The following is a 23,404-nucleotide window of genomic DNA, read 5'->3' as shown; positions in this document are numbered from 1 at the left end:
CATGGTGGTCTAAAAGATTATTTACTAAGAGCAGGGATCCTCTAAAAAATGGAAGCAGAGCAGAAGAAACAGAGTGGTTGCCTCATGCATGTGCTTGAGTACCAGGTTGGGTCTGCATTTTGTAGGATACTTTAGCTGGGCATCCCCACCCTGAGGAAGCAAAGCTTGCAAAATCAGAGCAGCAATGGGACAATACACAACCAGCAATTTCAGCATATCCATGACATGTTTTACTAAAACATAAAACCTGTTGGTGATGTTAATGGCTTTTTAACATTCTGGTGGTGTATCCAATTCAGATTTTACCATAGATATTAATGGGACGGGGATGGGAACTGTTCTGGTTGAGCGCTTGGGCTTGAGTAGGACAGTTACCCTCCCAGATGCCATAGTGGCTGGTTCTTGAGGTTTGGAGGCCAGATCTAACAGCTTTACACAATTAAAGCAGAAAATGAGACTTGTGGAATAGTCTAGTAGCAATATGGTCATCTAATTCAGAGCCTTCCTCCAACTCACTCTGCTCCAGCTTGTGCAGGTAGGCAGGTTGTATATCCAATGGGGTCAATTAGGGATTAATGCGATCATAGCCTGGATTGTTTGAGCTGGAGCTTTTAGCTGCTACATAAAGATCTGCTGATTCGTCTCCCTCATCAGCTGAAGAGAAGGGCTGAATCACTAAAGGATGTTTGGCCATAAGCTCTACCTCAAGATTCCCCATATGTCTGGCTGGTAATCCCTCTAGGTTATGGGGAGAGGAAGATGTGGACCTGTGACATTTAGAATGCTTTGTTAGATTCACTTCAGAAAGGATGTATGCCGATAATGCTTCCTTTACCTGTTTAATAATGGGCTTATTCAAGACAAAAGGTGTGATAGGAAATGAGCGTGGGCCAAAGTGGGATGGTGAGAGGGACACTAGTATCTCATCCTGGCAAGATACAGTGCTGAGGCAAGTCCCTTTCTTTCAAGAACAGCACTGATGGAGGAGGGAAGATACTGAGTTGGCCAGTTCCTCCATGTCCACCATCCTGTGAGGGGGCCTGTAGCTGAGCATGGGAGAAGCTGCTGGGACTGTGGCTACTGCAGTGCTCAGAGTAATGGGCATCTGAGTGCTCCATGTGCTGTTTAGTGGAGGATTTTTTGTCACTTTGTGAGATGTTGAGAATTAGCCTGTTGCTGTGGTATATCACCTAGTATTTGTTGCTGTGGTTCATATGGATGGCTTGCAGGTGCAGCAGTCTGTTTCTTGCCCTTTCCCCCCACTGAAATGTGATCTGTGATGAGAAAGGTAGAGGCAAAGCTGTTGGGGGATGTGTGTCAGCAGAAAAGGCAGGAAAATGGGCCAGGAAGGAATATTCGCCAGGACTTAGACTCCAATATTATAGCAGTTGGACCTAATGAAGTATCCAGATCACGGTCTTGTCCTCATTTATTGGATGAGTTTCAGTCTGTGCAGCTTGAGGATGTTGACAGGATCCTTGGACTGGTGCGGGCGACCACGTCTGTACTGGATCCTTGCCCCTCTTGGCTGGTGAAAGCTGGCAGGACCGGAACCTTCTATAACTTCCCATAAATCCTCTTTTATCAACAAAGCACGCATCCTTGGCCTCCAACTGCCATAATTCTTTTCATTAAGTCGTTCCATCGGCAAGCCTCCAGACATGTTTACAGCCATCCTGCTCACCTCTGTCTGGCACAATCAATCACGCTGCCCTCTCTGGAACTCCGTCTGCCGTTCAGACCAGCAACTTACTCTTGTGTAATGCGCTGTGGATCTGGGCCCATAACCCTGTTGATGGTGGCGGTTCTTGCGTGACACAGCATATGTTACTTTGGAGTTAAGTTGAGCAAGAAACTTCTCAGATGCATTAGATCAGGTTAAGAGTCTTTATTAAGACATTAGGGCCAACAGGCTTAAGAGTAAATACATGTAGAGTTTCTTCAGTCACCCCCCCCCCCGGTACATCTCTCTCCAAAGGTACACAGAAGACAATCTCTCAGTTCAGAGGCAATATACAGAAGACACCCTCTCAGTTCAGAGGCAAAATACAGAAGACACAACTTACAAACTCTGTTAGAACTTTCCCAGTTGCTATCTCATGTTACCATGACAACCGCTGGCCTTGGATATCTGCTCTCTCTCAGGCCAGGAGATAACAGTTACTTCTCCAAACTTGCAGGCTTTATGGAAAACAACTAGAGACAGTAATGCCTATGGGTCAACAGCCCAACAAATAAATGCCTCTTTAAGAGAGGGAGTGGTCCCTGACTGCCTAAAAGAGGCGGTGGTGAGACCACTCCTGAAGAAACCCTCCTTGGACCCAGACAACTTGAACAACTATAGACCTGTGGCGAATGTTCCGTTCCTGGGCAAGATCCTGGAGCGGGTGGTTGCCGGCCAGCTCCAGGGGCTCTTGGATGACACTGATTATCTTGATCCATTTCAATCCGGTTTTAGGCCTGGTTTTGGCACTGAAACAGCCTTGGTCGCCCTGTATGATGACCTCTGTCGGGAGAGGGACAGGGGGAGTGTGACTCTGTTGATTCTCCTTGATCTCTCAGCTGCTTTTGATACCATCGACCATGGTATCCTTCTGGGAAGACTCACGGAGTTGGGAGTTGGGGGTACTGCTTGGCAGTGGCTCCGCTCCTACTTGGTGGGTCGTCACCAGAAGGTAGTGCTTGGGGAACATTGCTCGACACCCTGGACTCTCCATTGTGGAGTCCCGCAGGGATCGGTACTGTCCCCCATGCTTTTTAACATCTACATGCAGCCGCTGGGTGCGGTCATCAGGAGTTTTGGGGTGTGTTGTCATCAGTATGCTGATGACATGCAACTCTATTTCTCCTTTTCATCCTCTTCAGGTGAGTCTGTTAACGTGCTGAACCGTTGCCTGGCCGCGATAATGGACTGGATGGGGGCTAACAAACTGAAGCTCAATCCTGACAAGACCGAGACGCTGTTGGTGAGTGCCTTCACTGCCCAGATGAAGGATGTTCATCCTGTTCTTGATGGGGTTACACTCCCCTTGAAGGAACAGGTTCGTAGCTTGGGAGTTCTTTTCGATCCTTCCTTGTCTCTCGAGACCCAGGTGGCCTCGGCAGCACGGAATGCTTTCTACCATCTTCGACTGGTAGCCCAGCTACGTCCCTATCTGGACAGTGACGACCTCGCCTCAGTTGTTCACGCTCTGGTAACTTCTAGGCTGGACTACTGCAATGCGCTCTACGTTGGGCTGCCCTTGAAGATAGTTTGGAAACTACAGCTAGTCCAGAATGCAGTGGCCAGATTACTGACGCGGACCAGAAGGTCTGCTCATATAACACCTGTTCTGGCTCGTCTGCACTGGCTTCCTATTTGTTTCTGGGCTTAATTCAAAGTGCTGGTTTTGACCTATAAAGCCCTACACGGCATGGGACCGCAATACCTGGTGGAACGCCTCTCCCAATATGAACCTACCCGTACACTGCGCTCAACATCTAAGGCCCTCCTCCAGGTGCCATCCCATCGAGAAGCCCGGAGGGTTGTGACTAGAACTAGGGCCTTTTCGGCAGTGGTCCCCGAACTGTGGAATAGTCTCCCCAATGAGGTACGCCTGGCGCTGATGCTGCTATCCTTTCGGCTCCAGGTGAAAACCTTTTTATACTCCCAGGCATTTTAAAGTGTATTTTAAATTGTATTTTATAGTGTATTTTATCAGTATTTTCATTACTGTTGTATTTTGACGTTGTTGGTTCTTTGTTATTGTTTGTTTTGATCTTTGATTTTGTTATACTTATTGTATTTATATATTGTGCTTGTTTTATCTCTTATGTACACCACCCAGAGAGCCTTTTTGGCTTAGGGCGGTATATAAATAAAATAAAATAAATAAATAAATAAATATAAAGAGGTGGGTTTTTTTTCAAAAATAAAGGATGCTGTAAAGAGTGAAAGAGAGGAAGAAAGGAAGGATAATACAGGTCTGAGAGATGAGTAGGAGAAGACAAATGGAGAGCTATGCTCAAGCGAGTCTGGAACTTCAAAAGCAAGGGAGGGCTTACAATTTCCTCTAAAGTTGTTGGGTTTCCTGCCTTCAAGTGACAGGAGGAGCTTAAATACACTTGGAGATACCCAATACACAAGGGAGAAAGCCTTTGCATGTACAGCTGTGCAGGGTCCCTAATCAGATGGATGACTTTGTGCATACAGTATGAGCACCTAGGTGGGCCTAGTTGGGGCAGTCTTGCTCTTCAATCGTAAGCTGATTCAATATGTGAAGATTTTTTCTGAGCAGGGTTACAGCTAAAATGTGAAATTTTGAAAGCCATGATTAGTAATGATAATGGCTGAAGAGCCACTTTGAGAAGAAAGCTAGAGAGCTAACTGGCCAAAGCTTTATCTCTTGTCTTTCCCTTCCTCAACACTTTTTAAAGCTTCTGTATTGGCAAGGGGAAAAAAACAGATGGGATTCCTGTGCAGGTTCAGTTTTGGGGCAGAAGGCATGAGTTATTCCAATTTTAAAATGCCACTATGCAGGTATTTAACTTAACAATTACAAATTGTGAGCACTTCAAATATTCTGTAGAAGAAAATTTTGCTATAGAGGAAAAGGACCAATATCTTTTTATTATGTTGAAACTATGAGATTACCCATGGGATACAAAAAAATTACACCATTGCTGTTTTCACCTTATGGTAGTGATGGGAAGTTTATTGCCCTCCAAATGTTGCTGAACAATAACACCCATCATTCCTGACCATTGGCCATGGTGGCTGGGGCTGATGGGAAAACATATGGAGGGTCATAGTTCCTCATCTCTATCTTACAGCACGTAGCCAATCCATGTTGTTTTCTTGCCGTCTTGCTAAATGAACCAAGTTTTCCAGTGGAAAAAAGAAGCATCTTACCTTATCCAAACTACTGACTCTGGAGACATTCTTTGCCATATCTGTTCTGGAGGGTCTAATGGTCATGCAAGAAAACACAATACACAACAATAATCCATGTAAGTACAACTTCTTGATACAGTAGGAGTGGAGAACCACTTTTGCCCAGTGGGCGAGATCAAAAAGTGGCCAACTCTCCACATGCCAATCAACAGACATCCAGGATATCAGGTGGATCAGGTCCCTGCTGAAAGTGCCAAATGCAAGCCCAACAAATAGAAGCAATCAGGAAAGCACAGCTTAGTGTGTACTCTGATTATTCCTTGGCAGCCGTAGCTTTCCCTGTCCCACTCCTGATGCCATATAACTTTGTCGCTAGAGGCTCAGGTGACCTCCATGGCTAGGAGTGCCTTTTACCAGCTTTGGCTGATAAGACAGCTGCGGCCGTTTCTGGACCAGGATAGCCTGACCACTGTTGTCTCCACGCACTGGTAACCTCCAGGCTGGATTACTGTAATGCGCTGTATGTGGGGCTGTCTTTGAGGTTGGTCCGGAAGTTGCAGCTGGTGCAAAATGTGGCTGCAAGACTGCTCACTGGGGCAGGGTATCGGCAACATGTCACCCTGCTGCTGAAAGAATTGCTCTGGCTGCCCATTTGCTACCGGGCCAAGTTCAAGGTTCTAGTTCTGGTGTACAAAGCCCTATACAGCTTGCGACCAGGATACCTGAAAGACTATCTTACCCTTTATATACCCAGTTGATCACTGCGCTCTGCAGGTGAGGGCCTCCTGCAGATACCATCTTATCAGGAGGTCCATTCTGCACAACATAGGAAATAGACCTTTAGTGTGGTGGCACCTACCCTGTGGAATTCCCTCCCCTTAAATATTAGGCAGGCACCATCTCTGTTATCTTTTCGGCGTAGGGTTGCCAGGTTCATGGCCTGAGACTGATCTTGTATCTTTACGAGAAGAGAAAGTCAGCCAAGTGCAGGTGTTCTTGCAACACTGTAATGTGAAAAACCACAAGGTGGAATTCTCCCTTCCTCCTGCACACCTTTTAAAGATACAGAAGACCTCTTGGTTGCCAGGCCTGGTGCCTATTGAAGACTTTCCTCTTTCAACAAGCCTTTTAAATTAAGACCTATCCCAGACTGCATCTGTGTTGGAATTGCTTTTAGTATGTTTTTTTTAAAACATTTTTTTTCTAAACAATATTTTTTAACCCTTTTTATTTAAAATGTTTTTAAATCTTTTTAAAGAATGTTTTCAAAGTTGTTTTGTTTTAATGTATTTTAAAGTCTGTTTTTATGTTTTAAAATGTTTTACTGCTTTTGTTTGCTGCCCTGGGCTCCTGCTGGGAGGAAAGGCGGGATATTAATTAAATAATAAATAAATAATAACTTCAAATGAGTGACAAGTGGGCAACACTGGCTGAAAACAGACTGCCAGGCCTAATCTGATTTGCAGGTGGAGGTTCCCCACTAATGTGATACAGCCCTGAGTAGAAGAAATGTTGGCAAACTACAAAATGGAACCTCAGGTGAAATGTAGCTCTTATTTTGTGTGAAAAGAGGAAGTTCCCCCCCCAAAAAAACAAAACCCTTAAAATGACTGAATCAGTTGATTTCTGTAAGATGACTAACCAAAAATCCATAAACTTGGGGCCCACACCAGATATTACTTAAAAGGTTGTGGTCACTACTAATGCACATCTGTTCCTCTGCCAGTTATGTTTAGTCAAAGCAGATGCATGGCATGGTATCATAGCATCTAGCATTTTCCTACCTGTTACACAGAGGAGCCAATGAAGTGGGGGGTGATAGGAAAACACTAAATCACACTGCGTATCTGCTTCAACTAAATATTGCCAAGATATAAGAACAGCCTTAGATTGGCAATGGCTATAAATTTCAGGAAACATCTAGTTTGACATTTAATCTACCCGGAACAGGGACAGGGGTGGATTTCCCCCCTTCTGTTAAAACAGTAACATGCAATCTGGCACCACTGAAATCAGTAGATGTTTTATCATTTGAATTCAACAGAGCATGGATTCCACCCACAGCAATAGCAACACAATTGTCTTGTGAGTCATCTTTATATCTAAATAATATAGCTCCAGCTGGTTTAGCCCTGTTATCATACGAGTAGAAAGTTAAACAAAAGCAGCCTCATGCCTGAAATTCATTTCCTACCTGCCTATGCCGTACAGGTCTTCTGTTTGTGATGTCTGTCTCTTCAGTTTGAGTTTGACTAGAGCTTTATTGTAACTCTAAGTATAAGATGAAGACAGTACTGTTAAGTGAAAATATCCAAAAGCTATAGCAGAGCAATACTATGCTTCACTAAAATATCACAAAATACTGAGCAAGCTTCTGAGGGCTTTGCCGGAACTCTTCTTCAGTCTGTATATTAAGCAAAACAGGGTGGGGAAAGAGAAAAAACTGGACATTATGTTGACGCCCCAAAGCCTGCAGTTTGTATGAGCCTTAAGATGGAACGCTGAAGAGTTAAGCAGACTGGCAGAGGGAACCAATGTGAGTTGAGGAAGTATACTCATCAAATCTTGAGCCCTGCCTGTGTTGTGCTGGCAGGCCAGAAGTAAGGGGACTGGCTGGAGAGAAACATAGGATACTAGCTCTTGGGCTGACATACTTGTTTCCCCATTCTGGGGGTGTAGTAGGAGAAACAGGAGGGCTTTGGATCCACCCCCCATGCTCCACATACCCCTTCCCCCCTGTACTGCTGTTGGGGGAGGGATAGCTATGGAGGATTCCATGGCTACAGCAACAGACTTCTGTGTGCAGATTTCCTGCTCTACCTGGGCAGAAGGTAAGCTACAAAATCCTATGGCCTGTGGGATGCCCCTCCAGGCCAGGAACCATAGGATTACACCATTAATTGGATGAGTCTCTGGGAGATGCAAAACAATTTCAGTATACACCATCTTTGGCTCTTATATTTAAAAACTGTAGCACTCAGGTCTGTCTCCAGAACAAATTAGAACACACAAGTCTCTTGTAAGGCAGAAAGCAGAAGTAAAAAAAATATGTCTTCATGGGTTGTATTCAACACAGTGCTAAGTAGATCATGCCATTAGTGCAAGGATGTTTCTTTATGCAATGGAACCATCATCCCCGCTTCTGCCCCACGTGCCAGAGCAGATGGTGCAGGGCATGCATAGAGGGAAGGAGGGGGATCCTGTTTTGCTAGTGTTAGCCCACAAGCTAGCACAAAACATTAGTTGAATACCACCCCCAAGTTAGTGATTCTGGAAGTTAATTTTAGATGAAGTACTAGGTTAAAAAAAGTCAACCGAAGCAACGTCAGAAAAACGTTTGCAATCATTCTTGCAATTGTCATGACTTGTAGACCTCAATTTTGTGTGTATTTATCAAGGAAAAATTATTATTTGAGGGGTCATCTGTAGAGGTTGAGCTGTGAAATCTCTAAAGAATGTGGGTGGATTTCTATGTAACAGAAATGCCTATGATGTCTCTTAAAAAGGAGTCTCTCATTTTTAGTTCATGATCATATCTGAGCAATAAGCAACCTTTCAGATTTAAAATGAGGGAATGATCTTCTTTCAAGAAGTTAAAAATTATAATACCTGTTACTGGAATGTCCAATTGCTGGAATGACTTACATAATTTTTTATCAATGTATTCTATCATTTGTCTCCTCAGGGATCAACTGTTTAAAACAATGCAGCCTTTCTTCAAAATTCAACAAGAAAAAAGTCAACAGGAACCAAATTGGTACTATCTAGCAGTTGGAAGACATGTGATCCCATCTTTAGAAGATCATATTATGTGAGTTTGGGCTTAATCAGTCTTTGAGTAGAGAGAGAAGTATGAGGCAGAAAGCGTTTGTAGTTTTTGAACATGTAAGGATTGCATATGGACAATAAACAGCAGTCACTCTCGAGGCTGATAAAACAGTCACTCTCGAGGCTTGGAAACACCACCACCTGCTCTTAAATAACCAGATGAGATTTTTAATGAAACTAGAGTTCTTTGTGCCACTAAAGATAGATTTGCATGTTCATCAGCCATATGAAACATGTTTCTGTCTTGTGTGTGAGGCTCTGCACAACCGAATGGGCAACTGCTAGTAACATGTTTAAAAACATGGTCTTGACCATCCCTACATTGGGATAATGTGGTGTACATTTTGTGACTTGTGAAAGCACCCTGCCTATCTCCACACTGTCCATGGCTTCCTTTTGACAATATTTTTAAACATGTGCAGTTTTTCTTTACCTCACAGGTACAGCCAACCAAAATGACTACTCATATTATGAGATGCAACCATACCATGTGGTGACAAAACCCCATTCATTATCTATGCAGCCATAGACCTACTGAAGCCAAATGAATTGCATCTTAATCCTTTGGAATTATAGGAGGTATTCATTGAGATGGTCCTTTAAATGACTTTTAAAATAAAATATTCAGAAAGACTAAGCAGATAGTAACTACTCATTTTACCTAAAATAATCATTGGTCACATTATTGAGATATGAGCAAGCCTTATGGCAATACACTTAGCTGCTTCACTCCATCCTTCACACAAGCAGGAAACAAGCCAGGAAGTCTTCCTTTAATTATAATTCTCCATTTTGTCTGAAGAATGGCGATGGAACAAGCCAGGATATTAAACCAACACCAAACCATTAATATATTTGTTTGTTTTGAAGTTGTTAACTACAATTTCCCTGTCTGGACAAAATGGGAGATACAGTTAACAGAAGATTTCCTGACTTATTTGTTCGCTGGCACAAAGGAGAAGCAAAGCGGCTGCATGCACAGTATACAACATCTTCATATATCAGCATATTAAGCTGACACATGATCTTCCAAACAGCCATTATTTTCTTGCTGAGGATGTTTATATGAACAAGACACCTTCAGATGCTTACCTGTCTAATAAGATCACTGATCTCAAATTCTCTACTTGGGATAACTGAAAAATCAGCTTTCACTTCAGAGTATGTGTCATTAATGATAGCCAAGAACATGTTCTGTGCAAAAAGAAAGAATGTTGAGTCTTCAAGGAATCAGAGACTGACTTCACAGGCAAGGGTCTGTGATCCATTGCAGTCAAACGCAATGCTGCCAGGTTAGTCAATATAATAGAGCAGCACAACAATTAGAGTCAATTATCTGTAAGAGGTAGTGAACAAGAAAAAAACAGTGCATTCATATTAGAATTACATTAATCGTAGAAGAGAGCTAGACCAGCCCTCAGGATACCTGGCTAATATTTACCATGAACTAGTTTTTATTATTTTTCAAGACATTTATAACTGGCTGACAGCTCCTTCCAGTGTTGCCTTATTAGTATGCTGACTGTGCACTATAATTGCTCCCTGGTTGTGTGTCAGGGCAACACAACAATTGCTGGTTGATTTCACTTTGGCTTACATGGAAAGTTCTATGGTATAACACAGCCACAAGAGTGGCTGTATACTGTAGCCAGCGTGGATTTTTCACATTTCGCAATGTTAAATTGAAAATACCCCCCATACCATTCTGATGCTTCCCATAAGCTCATTTCAAAACAAAACCTTACAAAACTTACAGTCCTGAACTCAGAAACGCTTGCTTAACAACCCTGTAAATTTTCATGGTGATACAAAAAACAGTCAGAGAGAATCGAGAGTTCAAAGTCTAAAAAGAGAGAGAGAAAACCCAGACCCCTTTTGGACTTTTTTCCGTCAAGAGTTCTCATAATCTGTTGAAATTAATTAAAAATCAGCCATGTTCACAGAGTACCTGTAATCCTATTACTGACCTTGCCCATACTCTGACCATCTTCTGCAGTTTAAAAGTTAAAAAAATGCCTGGCTAATTTTTAATCAATTTAAGAAATTTTGGCTTGAACCCAATGATAGTGTCGGGCATGCTCAATAAGAACCAACTGTCTAAAAGCCAGACTCACAGCTCCTGGGATTGGCTAATCAGGGGGCCACACCCACAGCAGACCTTGATTTCTCGTGAGAGTCATGGTTTCCCCCACATAATCCTGGGAAGTGTAGTTTGTGAAGGGTGCTGAGAGGAGACTTCTATTCTACTGACAGAGCTCCAGTGGCCAGACTGGTTTAACAGTCAGCCTCTCTGATTTAAGGTCTGTGAGGGGAACAGGGCATATAAAAGCAATTCTCAACACCCTTCACTAACTATACTTCCCAGGATTCTTTGAGAGAAGCCATGACTGTCCAAAGTGAAATAAAGGTCTGGTGTGGATGTGGCCAGGGACAGCTTTGGTTGAAATTTGGGTGGAAGGCTACATGTGCCTGTTGTAGAATAAAAAGGTGAAGGAAACACTGAAAAGCAATGATACTGTTCACAGTGTTTTCCTTTTGGAAAGGAAAGGGGCTTCCCCTCTGCCCAGTGCCCACCCATCCAATCTCCTCCCCTCCCCCTCCTCCTCCCCTCCCTGCCCCTCCCCCAGGTCAGTGTTGGACTACGACCTGGGAGACCAGGGTTTGAATCCCCACACAGCCATGAAGCTCACTGGATGACCTTGGGCCAGTCATTGCCTCTCAGCCTCAGAGGAAACAATGGTAAAAGCACCTCTGAATACCGTTTACCATGAAAACCCTATTCCTAGGGTCGCTATAAGTCAGGATCAACTTGAAGGCAGTCTATTTCCATTTTCAAGCATGATTGCACAGAAATAAATCCCATTGTACTGAAAAAGTATGCAAATGTTCAAACCCACCCACCCTTCTCCTCCCTCCTATCCCCTCCCTCTTGCTCCTTCCCTCCCCCTTCCTTTGCCCCCCTCCAATCTACTCCTTTCCCTTCTCCCTCCCCCATGGTCAGTTTCACCTATCCTAATCATGGTTGCATAGGAGTAAATTCCACTCAACTCAATAAGCATGCAAATGATCAGACCTGCCTTTCCTCTCCCTCCCTTCCTCTCTCCCTTCCTCTTCCCCTCCTCTCTTTCTTCTTCCTCATCCCCTGCCCACTCCAGCCCTCCCTCCCTCCCGGCCCAGGTCAGTTTTACCTATCCTAAGCATGATTACATAGAAGTAATTCCCACCGAACTCAATAAACATGCAAATGATCATGCCTGTCCTCCCCTCCCCCTCCTGCCTGCTCCCCTCCCCCTCCTCTTCCTCCTCCTCCTCCCCTCCTCATCCCCTGTGGTCAGTTTCACCTATCCTAAGTATGATTGCAGGGGAGTAAATCCCACTGAACTCAATAAGCATGCAAATGATCAGTCCATTTTGAATAAACTTGCACAGGATCCCATTTTTTACCTCCTGGATTAAAAATCAAAGAAAAACACTTAATAGGCAAAAAAACCCACCTTGCGGTTTAAGAATGTACTTATAGCCCACAGATATTTCTATCAAACTTTAAAAAGCAAGGGAATTCAATGGCTATAATGAATGTACCAGGGGTCCTCTCTGAGACATTGGACTGCCCTACAAATTGGTCAAAATGCAAACACCATTTGGGTTGGTCTTTCGTAGTCCAATCCACTTCCTGTGTAGCTTGGAAGAATTTGGTACCATGTGCCTCTGAGCATATGCGGAGTGGTGGCAAAACCTGCAATCAGCCCAAATAATAGAAACAAGACATGTGCTGTGCTGATCTTGTTTTAGCAGGGAGGAAGCAATATTATTAAGACATAGTTCAGATGGTCACTTTAAATATGTCTCATTTACTTTGTAATTTTAGTGAAGTTTCCTATAGGAAATCATTTTCTTTTGTTTCTATTTCTGTGAATATGTGAAGTACAACAACACTTTGCAAAATTTACACTAAAAAAACTCCAAAAATAATTGTGGAATAATTGGCACTGACTATTCTGCAGTATAGTCTCCAGTGGACATCAGGAGTGTCTCAATTTGCACAAGATGAAACAGTGGGAAGTGAAATATATTCTAGCAAAATTCTAGGTGTGCCCTATGATTTTAATTGACCGTGCCCACCTTGCCTTAAATGAAGTGGTTTAAACATCGCAGGTTGAAAACATGCATCCTCTTTTTTCCAACAGCTAGAGTCATTGCTAAAATATCAACATATTGCAACGTGTCTGATTTTACATCAAACTGCAGTTTCAGATTCAATTGTTAATGCACCCAAAATAGAAATAGAACATAATCTCCAATTTGAAACAAATAAGCCTGTCTTCATAATCATATGATATTGACCAATAAAAAGGCTTTGAAATTAATAAAAATAAATTTGACACAGATTTCTAGGATGAATAATGAGGGAAATAAAATTTTCTTAATTAGATTCTCTGTAGAAACATTAGTAACGCAGGAAAGAAGCAAAGTAAGAAGAACACCAACAAACATACAAAAATATAATTCTCCATCTTTGGAGATGGCAGGTGTTGCCACCACTCACCATATGCTCAGAGGCACATGTTACCAAATTCTTCCAAGCTACACAGGAAGTGGATTGGCCTGGGAAAGACCAACCTAAATTGTGTTTGCATTTTGACAAATTTGTAGGGCAGTCCAGTATCTCAGAGAGGAGGTTCAGGTCTCCTGCTCCCCTGGTGCATTCACTATAGCTGCCGAATTCCCCTGCTTTGTTTGACAGAAATATCTGTGGGCTATAGGTACATTCTTAAACCGCAAGGTTTTTTGCCTGTTAGTGAATCAATTTGCAAACATCCCAAGTATGTACTGGAACAGGAAAGGGGATAGGCCAGACTGAAAAAGCTAATAGAAAAGTAACACAACACTGATGTAAACAGAGCCTTACAGTGCAATTCAATGGGGCTTACTACTACCAAGTAAGTATTCATAGGACAGCAGCCTTAAGAAATACTTGCCATGTCTACACCTCTGTTTGGAGAAAATAAGGCTGGGATGCCTGACTTGATTTGGTTGTCTCATCTTCTAAGGCAGCCTTTCCCAACCAGTGTGCCTCCAGATGTTGTTGGACCACAACTCCCATCAGCCTCAGCCAGCATTGCCAATGGCTGAGGCTGATGGGAGTTGTGGTCCAACAACATCTGGAGGCACACCGGTTGGGAAAGGCTGTTCTAAAGTCTCAGTGACAATTAACAAAAGTTACATCTACATTTTATAATCATGTCTACTTTTAAATAAGCAATTTGGCTTTGCTATTCCCTGCAAGCATATTAAGGCTCATCTACGTAAATTGATGGGGCTACATAATCAAAACAAAGTATTTAAAAAGAACACTCATACCCCACCCCCAATCCTCTAATTTCACTTTCTGAACCTGAGGGAATAGACAAATAAGAATGATAAGCCTTTCTAAACTTAGATCCTTGCCCTACACACCTCCTCTCCCTCTTACTGCATCCCTGATTCCTTGCCACTTCTCCTTTTTCCCTCAGTCATTAACAAACCATTACTAATCTTGCACTGCAATGACTGCTGAAACAGAAGTCAGGCCTGAATGCTTCAGCAACAGAATAATTTAATGCCACAGATACTGCTTCACAAATGTCTCTCTCAAGAGAAATTCAATCAAAAGGTAGGCCTAATTCTAATCTGCACTGCACTGCTGTAGATAGGGAGGGTGCTCTCAGCCCAATCCTACAGCCTTGGAAGTAAATTCCACCAGTTGTACATAGGATTTCACTTTAATGAAGTTATACTTCTGGAATGGGAGATTTTCAAATCTAACATGACCCATGTCATGTCCTTAAAGGTGAAGAATCAGAAAGGCGACACCCCAATCCAGCTACACCCATACCCACTATCCAGTCAGAAAATTAGTTACAATGAGTTATGCAAGGGGAGATGGAAACAGTAGGACAAACTAAATCTAGCTCTCAATTCTTTCTTCCTCTTGGACAGGTATTATCATCAATTTTCTGATTGACACTACACATGTATAATCCAAATTGCTGGACTGAGTTAAGAATCACATGTGTGGCAGCTATCTCTGTACATGGTTCCTTATCCAGCTGAGGATCTGCACATGTAAACTTGCAGAGGCATTATACCACACCACAGTAGGATTGAAGTAATAATTTTAATGCTCCTGGAGTTTTGGGTATGTTCTAATGTGTAAACAGAGCTCTGATGTGAAAACCGCTGGGATCTGTCATCAGGAGATTTGGAGTGAGGATTCACCAATACACAGATGACACCCAACTCTTTCTCTCTGTTCCATCTGAATCAGAACAGAAGGTTGAAGTGTTAGACCACTGCTTGAAGACACTGATGGGATGGATATAGGCCAATAAAATAAAGCTGAATCCTGAAAAGACAGAGGTGTTATATGTTCCGAGTTCTTGAGTCCAAGAAGTGGGGAGATGATCTGTTCTGTACAGGGCTGCAATCCCCTGGAAGGAACAGGACCACAGTTTGGGCGTGGTCCTGGATTCAACTCTGTCACTGGGACTCAGCTGGTCTTGGTGGCTGGGAGTGCCTGTTACCAGCTGGTTCATCAGCTTACAGCCGGCTGGACAGAGATGACTTAGCCACTGTACTCTGAGCTCTGGTATCCTCCGGACTGGATTATTGCAATGCACTCTACATGGGGCTTCTCTTGAAATCTATTTGGAAATTTCGACTTGTCCAAAATGCAGCAATTGGACTGCTAGCTGAGGTTCAATTGAGAGTTCATATAACCCCCATTTGAAAGCAGTTGCACTGGTTCTCAGTTATTTCTGGGATGAATTCAAGGTACTCACATTAGTGTTTAAAGCCCTAAAGGACTTAGGCTGCAAATACCTGAAAGACAGCCTCCATGCCTGCCAACTTTTTGGGGTGTTAGTTCTCCAGAGGCAGCTCTCTCAGCAGTTCACTTCAGTAATCAACGTCACAATGCATTTCTCCCATCTTTGTGTATGCACAGCTGGCCCTCAAGTGAATGAGAAGCCTTTGAAGGTGGGGGACTGTTGTGCACTGCAGCTTCTACATTTATTTATTTGTAAAACTAATTATATACTGCTTTCTTACAAAACATCATGGTGGTGTACAACATTAAAAAAAAACTTTAAAAACAATACAGAACAATCATAAAATGAGTGGCTACTCAAGAAAATTCTAAACTACTGCATAGGCCTGTCAGCATAAAAAAGGCTTCAAGAGACACCAGAATGTCAAAAGTGAGAATACCTGCCAAATTTCTGCTGGAAGAGGGTTCTACAGCATGGGACTGGCAAATAGCCTACGTTTAGTTGAGGTCAGTTGGGTCTCTGTAACATGAGGGATAACTTACAGTGGTCCTCCGGATGATCTCAGTGAGTGTGCTGGGATATGAGGGCTCAGGTAGTCTTAAGGTATCCTGGACCCAAGCTGTTCAGACTTGATAAAACACCAGAATCTTGAATATTCACAAGAATCTGTTGTATGGGGATGTCTCTCTTTATTTATTTATATTTATATTTATTTATTAATTCAATTTATATACCGCCCCATAGCCGAAGTTCTCTGGGCGGTTTACAACAGGTAAAAAAACATCTGACATACAATTAAAACCTCATATTAAGCAATTTAAAAATAAGTTAAAATATCAAGAATTAAAACATAATTAAACACACACTAAAATGCATATTAAATACTACTAAAATGCTGAAAATGCCTGGGAGGAAGGTTTTTATCTGACGCCGAAAAGATAATAATGTTGGCGCCAGGCGTATCTCTTCAGGAAGAATATTCCATAGTTCTTTAACAAAACACTGACAACTTTTAATAAATATTACAACATTCAGAGAATTTTTTATATTCTTATGTGTTGGGAGACTGACTAACATTAATACATTTATATGACTGTGCAGCTGAAAACATCCTCCATTTTCTTAGGCTCCTATGCAGCAGCTGTAACCTGGCCCCCTCCAGATATTGCTGGATTATAACTCCTATTACCCCTAACTATTCACCATGTTGGCTTGAGCTGAAGAGAGTTGGATTCCAACAACACTTGGAGGGCCACAGATCTCTAGCTCCTGCTATATCTGGGAGCCTCACTGAACTCAATAGGACTTACCGCTAAATAGTCATGCAAAGAATTGCACTGTTAATTTTTAAATTTGGTTTTCTGGTACCTATGGTTTGCATTAAAATATGACAAATTTACTGAAATATGACCGATATAATCTACAAACCAAATAACAGAAGAGTTTAGACAATTGTCTCTCAACTTAGTAACCAAAGATATGAACAAGACCTTTGCTTGCACATGGGGCTCTTTCACTCCTCCCTTTGCACATGCCGTGATTAATGAAGAAAGCTTCTAATTAACCATAATTACCTATTTCATCTAAAGCAGGAAACTATGGTTACCACCTTTGGGGGAAATCACAGTATTTCACATTACTTCAAATCATGGTTCAGACAAAATGAGAAACTATGGTTGACTGAAGCTTTCCTGGTTTATTTGTTTGCACCATAAATGGAGAAGTAAAGCTGACTGCGCTGACAGAAGGCTCATTCATATATCAGCAGATGAAGCAGAGATATGACCATTTAAATGTGGTCATAGAAAACCATGAACAAATTATTTTAATATTTTTGAGACAGCCCAAAATTAGGGAGATTGAATTACTTTTTGTTTTAATTCTTTGTATTTTATATGAATTATCTAAAATACCACTCACCAGCAGTACAAAGAATACAAAGAATACAAATGTGATGAAATAAATTGGTCCAAGAATTCGATTTGCGTGCTCTATATTGGCAAAGTTAAAATCTCCAAGCACAATGCGGAATTGGGTAAAGCTTAAGAAGCAAAAATATAGAAACAGTCAATATACAATGTTCTTCTACAATTTATATTGTTATATGATACAGTTTATATTTAATTTAAAAATATTAATTTCTGACTTCCAATAGATTATTCTGAGCTTCCATATCTAATTATGTTGAAATTATCTGACATGATTTTGACGACGAGCATCTCCAGACAGTCATTTTATTGCTGGTGTTTTACACTTTCATTGTGGATTTATAATGGATTTATACTGAACCATCTGCTCCTCCTCCCACTACATAAAAGTTATTTGATACGTCTTTGACTCTTTCAAGGCCACTGTTTTCTCCCCTGCTGTCTGCCCTTCCCCCACTCCCCCCCCGACATAAGTTGGTTGTGCATAATGCCATGCCACAATGCATTCTGCTCTTTCCCCCAGCCCTTGCAGCTGGCATTGGCATAAGCAGCATGGTTACTGCTCTTCTCTCTCCTTTGTCTGCAGCAAGAAATCCAGGCTCTTCTCCCTTCCTCCTGCACCGTGCCGGTGGGCATGGAGGGAAAGGAGGAGAAAAGGAAGGAGAGAGACCCACCTGGTCCCTGCTACTTAGTTACCTCTGTACCTCCACCGACACACACACCACCCTACCTTCTCAGTCTCCAGCTGCAAAGTTTCCCTTTGATCCTCCAAATGCAAGTAAGGCCAGTGCCATGCAGCAAAAGAGAGTAGGTGTGCAGCGATTTTATCTCCTCCCTTTTTTTATTTAAGCACAAATTATTAGGTGTTATGACACCATGACATCAATAACTTCATTTTTACAGTTTTCAGTCTGTGATTGCTGTACCAAGCCTTCACTTGTTTTCAGGAAGTATGTGGGAGTGGCTACGTCACAAAGAAGCAACTTCAATTTGGCACATTGCCATGGTGCCATAGTGCACCAAAGATGGCAGTAAAGCAAACCTAGAACATTTCTAGTATGAAAAGTTTCAGGATATTTTCTGGAAGTTACAGACCATGTATAAGTTGCCATTCATGCCATGTGATAGTTCCAAAGGTTTTGAGGGCATAACTTGAATGCAGGAGCATGTGTGACCACCCCGATAATGTTAAAGAGCACCAATCAACCTGAATGCACAATGGAAAGGATGTCTGGAGGGGCCTTAAGAGCTCCTAAAGCAGTATAATGGCAAATCCAGACATTTAGATATACTTTGAAAAAGATTAGAGCAACCTTCCCCAACCTGATGATTTCCCCAATCCAGATGATTTGGATTACAGCTCCCACCATCCTTGACCATTGGTCATGCTGGCTGGGGCTTATGAGAGTTATACTTCAAAACATCTGGAGGGCCCCAGGCTGAGGAAGGCTGTCTCAGAGCATGATCCACTTTGTGCCCTGCATGCAGCAATGTTCTCACACAGCCATCACACCTCCCTGTGCCTGGATGTGATCTGAAGTGGGAAGGTTCACTGATATTCTGCATTGGAAGGAGGGAAAGAGCAAAAGGACTGAATCACCCCTGGAGTATATAGTAATATGATTAGCATCAGGTAATGTGCTTTGAATTTCAAAGCATATCCCATGAGACACATTGTTGTGAGTAAATGGGACACTTTGCCCACTCCACCAGGATCAGCTTTCCTCTCCTGCCTCTCATTTTTTTATTATTATTATCATCATCATCATCATCGTCATCATCATTATTAGATTTATATCCTGCCCTTCCTCCCAGCAGGAGCCCAGGCAGCAATTTATGCATTGCCATTGTCCATTCCACCCATACACTTTTACCAGGTAGATCTCCCACAACACACCATCAAACATCTCATACCCTCTAGCGCTCCAGTTAAGGAAATACTACTCTAACTAATGAAAAAACTGTATTAGACAATTTGGAAGGCTCCATACATGCAATTCTGAAAAGTGGAAAATTCATCCACTTGAGATCCGAAGACCAGGTAACCCAACTGTGCATATGCAAAGAAGATGATAAAGAACATAATAGCAAATCCGATGATATCTTTAGCACAGCGGGACAGAGTGGAAGACAGCTGGGTCATGGTCTTGTTAAAGCTTATGTATTTAAATATCTGGAAGAGAACAGAACAGGTTACATTGTGATAGGACGAAGACCAAGTCAACAGTAAAGGCTTAAAATTACCTGCTTAAATTTGTCAGGAAATCAATATTAAACTGCATGAAGATTCAGGTGGGCCCCCCAAAATAACTGGAGAAACAAAGTTCTCCACACAAATATTTATTATTTTAATTTATATGAAGATTTATATCCCATCCGATCCCACTAGTGCTTACGCCACTCACAGTGGCTAATACTTTAACCTCCTTTTGTAGAATAAGGATTTCTGCTAGAGATTCTAAAGAGCTATGTTAATCTATATAAGTAGTACTGAACTTGGTGGACCTTTAGGCCCAGTTACAAACATTATTGGCTCTGTGGGGTGAGATCCCAAGCCACTCAGGTAACCTAACTAAGCTGCAAGGAAAGAGCAAGAGATAGACACTTTCTTGTAGTGCTTCCAGCATAAAATTCAAGAGGGAAAATACATGTGGGAAATGCACAAGCTCTTAATTCATCTAGAACATGACATTCTGTCCATAGAAATTCCCTTCCAAACATTATGTTAGAACAGGGGGCTTCAACCTTTTGGGGCCAACAGGCACATTTTGAATTTTAAGTAAGTGCCATGGGTGCTAGTCGCAAAATGGCTGTCATGGGGACAGTGCATAACACACAATGATTGCAAGCGATCTAAAAGAGCAGGAGACAGCATCTGAAGGTGTAATTCTGTTCTTACAAAAGTTGAGATCATTTACAGAATTAGATCACATGATTTAGGCTTCATAAGTGCTGAAAAATAAGTTGTGTAATGCCTATTATATTCTTCAGATTTTATGGCAAAGCAGTGACATCAGATCGGCAAATATTCCTGTTGTCACATATATTGCATATTTTTCTTCTGGTGAGATTCCATGAGTTCCACATGTTTGGGGCTTCCACATCTCATTATCAGTGGGGACTTAGGGAGATGTGCAAATTCTTCCTTTTCATATAACCTAGAAGTAGGAAATGTAGTAGTATTAGTTATCCATGCACCAATTGTTGCTGACTGTAGGTAACATGCAGTGGACAAACACTATTTGAGCTAGTGTGACTGTGTGACCAATCTTGAAAAATTCACTTTATGATAATTTTTAAATCAATGCAAAAGTTATGTCATTGTGACATTAGCAGCTCATAATACTACAAGAACAGCTTTCCCCAAGCTGATGCCCTCCAGATGGATGTTGTTGGACCATAACTCCATCATCTTTGACCACTGCGCATGATGGCTGGGGGTGATGGGTGTTGTAGTCCAAAATAACTGAAGGGCTCCAGGTTGGGGAAGACTGTTACAGAGAGAGACAATGAGCAAAGGATGTTTGAAGGCCAATTCCCTACAGAAGGAACAAAAAAGACTTAAAGTGGGAGATCTGTGAATGGATCTCCTAATGTTTTTTCTTGTGCTAAAAGCAGCCATGGGGGTTGCCAATCTGGATTACAGCTAAGGCACAAGAGGAGGAGGTTATGTCTTCCTCCCATGTTGATTCCTCAGTGCAAGCACAAAGGTGCTGTTAGCTGCTGTGGGGAAAATATACAGCACCTATACTAGGTCAGTATGCTTTCCCTTCTGTGGCTAAAAGAACTTTCAGGAGGGGAAGATGACAAAGAACATAATAGTGAATGTACATCATGTTGCTAATGTGGCAGAAATCATATCTACTGAGTGCCTGTTGGCCTATACAGCAAGGAATGGGGAACTGTTTTGGCTGTACAGGTCAGATCCTTATCAAGATTAGCCTTGCAGGCCAAATTTGCTAGGTGGGCAGAGACACCCATCTGTTAATCACATGACATCGGACTTTAAAGCATCTTGCAAGGTGCTGTTAAATGAGAGGTTTTTCCATTTTTTAGCATGGGAATCCCTTGCTAAAACATGGGAAAGATTACCCTTTTAACAGGATTCAGTCTCCTCTAGGATGCACACCTTAATGTGGAAAGAGGGGTTCAGAGTGTCAAAGAAGATGACAGCAATGACATCAGGAGTCTAGACCAGCCTTTCCCAACTAGTGGGCCACCAGGTGTTGTTGGACCACAATTCCCATCTTTCCTGACCATTGGCAATGCTGGCTGAGGCTGATGGGAGTTGTGGTCCAACAACATCTGATGGCCCACTAGTTGGGAAAGGCTGGTCTAGACCAAGAGGCTAGACTCCTAGCAGAGTCACCCAGGGCGGAATGGTCAAAGCTGAAACACCAGACTAAGATGCATCCAAACTCAGAGGAAGGCAGTGGTAAACCACCTCTGAATACCTCTTACCATGAAAACCCTATGAACAGAGTATCCAAAATGCAACAAAAGATAGTGCTGGAAGATGAGACGCACAGGTCTGATGGCACTCAGTCATCTGTGGCTGTGACTAATGCACTGTGGTTAATGATGCCACTGGATCAAAGCAGAATGGAAGCCCAGAGGCTGATGTGCACAGATGCAAAAGGAGAGTACAGAGTTGTACAACATACACAACAGAAACATGCAATGTGAGAAGCATGAACCAGGGGAAGTTAAAAATTGTCAAGCAAGAAATGGACATCAACATTACAATACTTGGAGTGAGTGAATTAAAATGGACGGGAATGGGAAATTTTCAACCAGGCAACTACAAAATATTTTATGCAGAAAATGAGAAATTAAGAAGAAACAGGCTTGCTTTAATAGTGAGAAGTGATGTAGGAAAAGCAATTAGGAGCTATAACGCAAGGTCTGAGCGAGTGGTATCAATGAGATTTAACGGGAAACCTATTAACATAATCATCTATCCAAGTCAGAGAAGAATCAGAAATTGTGGGGAAATGAGACTTACGAGATAGAAATGAAACAGAAGTTATTGAATTCTGTGAAGCCAATTTTTTTTTTCTTGCAAACACATTTTTTAAGCAACCAAAAAGACAACTGTACACATGGACATTACCAAATGGTCAACATAGGAATCAAATTGATTACATAATTGGCAGTAGATGATGGTGAAGTTCTATACTTTCTGCGAAAACAAGACCAGGAGCAGATTGCAGATCATGAACTGGTAATATCGAAAATCAGAGTAAAGCTAAAGAAAAACAACAAAGCAATCATAACGCCAAAATACAATTTAAATAACGTCCCAGAAGAATATAAAGATCAAATAAGGAACAGATTTGAGGTTTTAAACTTAGTTGATAGAGAACCAGAAGAAGTATGGACTGAAGTCATAGACATTATCAGGGAAGAATGCAAAAAGACAATACCTCCAGTTAAAAACAGAGAAAAGACCTCAATAGATGACTGATGAAACTCTTAAAATAGTTAAATAGAGAAGGAAAGCAAAAGCAAAATGAGACAGAAACATGGTCAGAACACTAAGGGCAACTATGCAGTGACTAGTATGTAGTGACAAAGAGAACTATTATAATAGTTGTATAGAAATAGAAGACAACAAAAAAGGTAGAATAAGAGCCCTATTCCAAAAGATTAGAGAAATTAAAGGGAAATTGAAACCAAGACTAGGGATGTTGAATAATCAGCAGGGGAGCACACTGACTGGCTGAGATAAAATAAAAGGAAGATGGAAGCAATACACCGAAGAACTCTATAAAAGAGATGTAAGGATAACAGATTCATTCACGGAGGAACCATATGATGAAGAACCAGAAATTTTAGAATGTGAGATAAAACTGGCTCTTAAAATACTTGGAAGAGACAAATCACCAGGAACAGATGGCATACCAATACAGTTGCTACAAGTTACTGAGACTGAATCTGTCCAAATTTTGACAAAAATTTGTCAA

The 23,404-nt window shown here is 41.9% G+C and overlaps 1 protein-coding gene across 3 annotated transcripts in view; it reads right to left on the bottom strand.

Moving 5' to 3' along the window:
- Window positions 1-23,404, bottom strand: part of PKD2L2 (polycystin 2 like 2, transient receptor potential cation channel) — a 65,487-nt gene that overhangs the window by 22,650 nt on the left and 19,433 nt on the right. For all 3 annotated transcript variants that reach the window (XM_061617236.1, XM_061617235.1, XM_061617237.1), the window contains 5 exons: window positions 19,430-19,611; window positions 17,431-17,551; window positions 9,794-9,895; window positions 7,068-7,144; window positions 4,892-4,946 (listed from right to left, as the gene is read on the bottom strand). In XM_061617236.1, coding sequence (XP_061473220.1) covers window positions 4,892-4,946; window positions 7,068-7,144; window positions 9,794-9,895; window positions 17,431-17,551; window positions 19,430-19,611 — 537 coding nt within the window. The remainder of the gene's footprint in view (window positions 1-4,891; window positions 4,947-7,067; window positions 7,145-9,793; window positions 9,896-17,430; window positions 17,552-19,429; window positions 19,612-23,404) is intronic.

Source organism: Rhineura floridana, chromosome 3 (assembly GCF_030035675.1).
Source record: "Rhineura floridana isolate rRhiFlo1 chromosome 3, rRhiFlo1.hap2, whole genome shotgun sequence".
Classification (NCBI taxonomy): domain Eukaryota; kingdom Metazoa; phylum Chordata; class Lepidosauria; order Squamata; family Rhineuridae; genus Rhineura; species Rhineura floridana.
The sequence above is the reverse complement of the archived record's forward strand: the minus strand, read 5'-3'. Positions and strand labels throughout refer to the sequence as shown.